At 36.3% G+C, this 5591-nt stretch overlaps 1 protein-coding gene across 1 annotated transcript in view; it reads right to left on the bottom strand.

Moving 5' to 3' along the window:
• Positions 1–35: 35 nt before the first annotated feature.
• The window catches only part of zgc:92429 (uncharacterized protein LOC445063 homolog), a 14617-nt gene continuing 9061 nt past the window's right edge, over positions 36–5591 (bottom strand). Inside the window, exons 9-11 of the mRNA XM_024288148.2 lie at positions 5333–5452; positions 4276–4338; positions 36–2774 (exon numbers count right to left, since the gene is read on the bottom strand). Coding sequence (XP_024143916.1) covers positions 2319–2774; positions 4276–4338; positions 5333–5452 — 639 coding nt within the window. The 3' untranslated portion in view covers positions 36–2318. The remainder of the gene's footprint in view (positions 2775–4275; positions 4339–5332; positions 5453–5591) is intronic.

Here is a 5591-nt window from a genome sequence, read left to right as displayed (position 1 = left end):
TGTAGATGTTCAGCTGTGGTAGGATTGTGCTTCTGTATCCATAGTGTGCCAGCTATACGCTCTACACCTTTGAGGCTTTAGTGGTTTTGTGCCAAGTCTGTAGTTTGGATTTCAAATCGAGGCATCCCTGGGAGTTTGCGAACTTCTGATGCGCTTTACAAGCAAAAGCTGTCGTGTGCATACATTTCAAAGTTTACTGTACTTGTATCTTGCCTTGCACTTTACAAAGAAGCAAACTTAAAGGGGCGGGGGGAGTTGTTTCCGTGAGTGCGTGCGTACGTTTTAGATTTTGAGTGTTTATAAATGATTTTTTTTAACAATGAAATGATTTTATTTATGACAAATGTATAGAGATAAAAGTATTGGTAATATTTAATGTATGCAAACATAAAAGAATGCTAAATATTAAGGGGTACGGAAGCAAGTGTTGTTCAAAATTGCTCCCATGTACATGTGATGGCTCCTTTACTATCACTTCAGTGTAATAAGATGTCCTGGCAGCAGAAAAGGTACTCCTAAACCGTATAGGTAAGCTGTGCTTTTGAGGCAACATATTGAAATTTCTGAGTGTTATTTATTGACTTTGAATGAGTTGTTAAAACAAGAGTGACGTTCAGTCTGTGTAAAGTCATTTTTGAAGTGAATCTTTTATGCATTGCTTTTTGATTTAACCAGAAAATGACCGCACAGTTGCCCAGGAACTCGCATACATAAAAGCCATTTTGGAATACGTACTTACCTGTTTTGAAAGATGTTATAATCAATATTTTTTTTCCTTTGAATGTGTTGTATTTTTTTATTGCTATATATATTTTTCCTTCTTTTATTAAGGGGGGCTAAAGTGCAAAGATTTTATTTTGGACTGATCTCTTCCAAAGACTTACCTGGAGCAGATAAGGAAGACGTCTGCTGAACTCTGCCGATCCCAAACATTTAGCCATTTTTGTGCAGCAGTAACTCAATAAACAACATTGTGAATGCACCACACCCCCATCTCTCATCAGAACAGCATATCAAGACTGGGAGCCAGACTAGATGTTGCACGACCTTGTATATTGCGAGGTGTTTTTTTTTGGTGTTCTAATGTGCAGTGTATAACAAAGACAAAGTCAGTGCAACCTTCTGGAGATTAAACAAACTATTGAAGTGTGGATCTTGTGTTGGTTGTTTCTTTGAATTATGCAGTTGTAGAGAAAAGAAAGAAAACAAGGTCATCAGTGTAAGGAATAATCTAACGTACCTCTTCTCTGAGAAGTATCAGGCTAAATGTTGATTTTATTTGACAATTCGGGCACTGAAATAAAATTAAAAGGATAAAATCAGATTTTTTTTGTAGCACTTCCCATACAACATTGCGTAACAAAGTGCTTGGCAATATCTAAAAACAAAATCATATACACATATTTAAAAGCAGTAGAATAAGCCATAAAACTAGAAGTACTGTCAGACTACATGAGAAAATTTTTTTGCGATTACTCAAAATTCATTTTTTTGAGGTTTGTGATTAATAGTTAATTTTTAAAATCGATTCCCAGCCCTAGTTTTTAGTAAAGATGAAAAAAAACTATTTAAAAAAGGCATTTTTTGCCTAAAAGTTTTTTTTTTTTTTTTTTTTAAATGAAGCTTGTTAGAATATTATTTCTTCCTGCCCTGCTTTTTGCTGTTGGATGAGTTGTGATCCAATTCAGGGATCTTTATGCTTATTTTTTATTTAAATTTCCACATTTCAAAACCACTAATCTATTTTTTTCCAACTTAAATTTAGTTTTAGTTGATTTATTTTGAACACACTGGCTACAAGCTTTACTAACTTAATTTTTAAAAAAAGCCAGAGATACAGATGTGTGTGAAAATGCTAAAATAGTTGCATCTGTAATGCTTAAATCAAGTATTTGTTTTCTTTTCCAGCACTAGGAAGCTTCAGGGAGGAACAAAGGCAGAGTAGGCAGTGACCTTGTAATGATGAAAAGCTCACATGTATGGAAGTGTGATTCTTAAGGACCAAAACTGTGAACCGCAGAGCCAGTGGATTCTCTAATTAGTCATTAGGCCTTTCAATGAATAATCAATCGCAGAAAAACTCAAGGGACACTAAACCACTGATTAGACTGTATGTCTTAGTTTAGTCTGTACTTGTGATAAATTACACTTCAACCTCACTCAGAGGATTGTGGTCATAAAAACAAACAAATTGTGGGTATGTAAGAAATCACTTCCAGAATATCAATAAATTAGATTTTTTTTTAAGAATGAGAAAACTTTAGAGGCAAATGTTTAGCTTTATTTTCTACAAAATCTCAAGCAGGGAGTTGTTGTTTTCACTCTACATCAGCATCATGGTCCTCAAGATCAGGCATGTCTTCATATCCTTCTTCCTCTTGCTTTCTCTGCTCTTCTAGCCTCTTCTTCTCCTCCTCCGCTCTCAGCTTTTCCCTCATTGCGTTCTTCATCTCCTCCTCCACCTGCTTCCTCTTCAGATTCTGCTCGGTCTCCTCCGTCTTCGTCTCCTCCTGATCCTCTTTGCTCTTCGCCTTTCTGTTCTCCTGGGTGTCGTAAGCCCACTCTTCATCCGAGTCGCTGATGTCATCGTCTGCAATGTCCCAGTCCGGATTGTACGGCTCTGGCATTTCCGTTACCGCCTCCTCCACGGGCTCTGGCTCGGCCTTGTGGTTGGGGTCCTCCAGTTTGCCCCAGGACACCTGGTCGGCTTTGCGAAGGGTTATTTCTACTTTGGAAGGGACCAAGTTGACGGCGCTCTTTTTGACATCAATAACCTAAAATCAAAGAGTTCAGCAAGAAGTTTAAGAGTCTTCATGAACACACATATGTCCAAATTCCTGACTACTCCCTAAAAATATAAAATAGTGCGGGAATATCTTGTGCCCTGTGTTAAAAAGTAACAGAGTCACTACTTTATTTTTATGTCTTTATGGTAAAGAAGACATCAGTGAATTCCCAAAGTAAAAGCCTGTTGAACAACATTTTACAAAAACGTTTTATATATCCTGAAGATGAATGATTTTCCCCCGTAAGAAAGTACAGAGCCTCAAAGGGACACTAAAGTGAAAAAAATTGAAGTAAAAAAAAAAGTTTTTAGCAAAAAAAATGATTGTAAATGGTACTTTACAGATTAAGCACCAGGCAGTATCTGGTGTACACAAGATAGTATCTGGTGCACACCAGATAGTATTTGGTGCTCACAGGATAGTATTTGGTGTGCACCTGATAGTTTTTGGTGCTCACCAGATAGTATTTGGTGCTCACCAGAAAGTATTTGGTGCTCAGCAGATAGTATTTGGTGCTCACCAGATAGTATTTGGTGCACACCTGAAGTATTTGGTGCTTACCAGATAGTTTTAGGTGCTCACCAGATAGTATTTGGTGATCACCAGATAGTATTTGGTTATCACCAGATAGTATTTAGTGCTCACCAGATAGTATCTGGTGCTCACCAGAAAGTATTTGGTGCTCATCAGAAAGTATTTAGTGCTCACAAGATAGTATTTGGTGCTCAGCAGATAGTACTTGGTGCTCAGCTGATAGTATTTGGTGCTCAGCAGATAGTGTTTGGTGCTCGCCAGATAGTTTTAGGTGCTCGCCTGATAGCATTTGGTGCTCGCCAGATAGTTTTAGGTGCTCGCCAGATAGTATTTGGCGCTCGCCAGATAGTATTTGGTGCTCGCCAGATAGTATTTGGCGCTTGCCAGATAGTATTTGGCGCTCGCCAGATAGTATTTGGCGCTCGCCAAATAGTATTTGGCTCGCCAAATACTTTAAAATAGAAGATTTATTTTTACTATGGAAACTCATGGCCCTCCCTGTGTATCTCTTTAGGGGTCACAACAGAGAATCAGTTTTCTCTGATCTGCACATTTGGTTTTGGTAGATGTTTTTTTTTTACACCAGATCCATTTTCCAACGCAACAATGTATTTCATCTGGGCTGGAGACCGGCGCAGGGAGAGCCCCCTACATGGTAGACATGAAGGGTCTTGCCTAAGAGTCCACACTAAGAGTAAGCATGGGAAACAAACCCTGGTTCTCCATGTTCCAGATCCTGCATGCAGTCAACTGAGCCGCTAAAGTATTTGATTATGTGTAAATTGTTAAAAAACGCTGGATTAGATAAAAGTGGCGTCACCTGACCCAGATTCCTCCTCATGTTTCATGTTCCTGTGGTTTGTAGCTAAAACACCAGGCAGATCACATGACCTGCATGTAAATAGCATTAAACCAGATCTGTTGTAGGATCTTTGGTGAATATTGTAATACTCACCCCCCAGAGGTGGAAGTTCCTCTTGAAAATCTTATCACTCTCAAACTGGATTTGACATGAGAGCTACGGAGAAAAGGACAAAAGGTTGTTGAGACGGACTTACAGCACTTAATATACCAGTTCTCAGGCAAAATCATGAAGTATGGGAACTTTTAACTGTTTTATTATGTAAGTTTCTGTGGAATAGAATATAATAAAATAGAACAAAATTAAATAAAAAAGAACAGAATGAAATAACATAAAATAGAATAAAGTTGACAGAATAGAACATAACAGAATAGAATAAAACAAAATAAAATAAAATAGAATAGAATAGAATATAACTTTATTGATCCATTGATGTTTGTTTCTAATTGAATTACAGACAGACTAACAGAGTAATATAGAACAATTAAACAATTTGTTTATTGATTACACTAAATAAGCTAAGCAGGAAAAGTTTCAAAACGAAAAAATGCTTCTAAGTTTGGCACATTTTTGTTTTATATTTTTGAATTTCAAAGTGGGTCAATTTGAGCCAAAAGAGTTGAGATAAATCTCCCTTTTAAAAGACTTTGATCATTGAGGACGTCAACAGAAAGAAATTATCTTTAGTTTCCTCTGATAAAAAAGAAGATTTGTGTGAATATTGACATTTTAACCACTGTAAAAACAGATACCTTAGAAATAATAAAAATAAATTAAATTAAAATAAAAAAGTTTTAAAAAATTGGCCATGAATTCCTATTTTAAAACAATAATTCTAGTCACTAAGACTTGTTTTCTTAAACTAAAAATATTATGTAACGGAAAAACTTTCATGACAAAAAAAAAATTCTACAAAAAAGGGTCTTTTTACTTTCTTAAAGTTCTGTTTTTGCTGATTTAAATCAGTGAGGACGCCATTTTTCCTGCTTTTTCTTTTTCAAATGAAATATTCGTAAAACAGAAAACTCCACTGGTGCCAAATTTTTACTTTAAATTAGTTCTGTAGGCAGACAGTTCTATAAAATATGGTAAAAAGCAGATATTTAAACCATTTAAGGGGAACATCTTAGACTTGGGTTTCATTACTCACCACTGTCCGGTTGGCCTCTATCGTACAGAATTCAGGAAGTGCATTTTTGGCATAAATTGTGATGACGACAGTATTCCCGGTTTGATGCCAGTCATGTCGACACGCCACTTTCTTCTTGTCCTGGAATCACATACGAAGATTGAGAAATGGCATGCAGAGTTTAAGACTGTGTAACATTTAAAAATAGGGTTTTTAACATGATAATGGAGGACATATTAAAATTAAAGATTATTTTTTTCTCCAAATTGTTGTGAATCAG

Source organism: Oryzias melastigma, linkage group LG18 (genome assembly GCF_002922805.2).
Source record: "Oryzias melastigma strain HK-1 linkage group LG18, ASM292280v2, whole genome shotgun sequence".
Lineage (NCBI taxonomy): Eukaryota > Metazoa > Chordata > Actinopteri > Beloniformes > Adrianichthyidae > Oryzias > Oryzias melastigma.
Note: the sequence above shows the minus strand (reverse complement) of the source record. Positions and strands in the feature narration are given on the sequence as shown.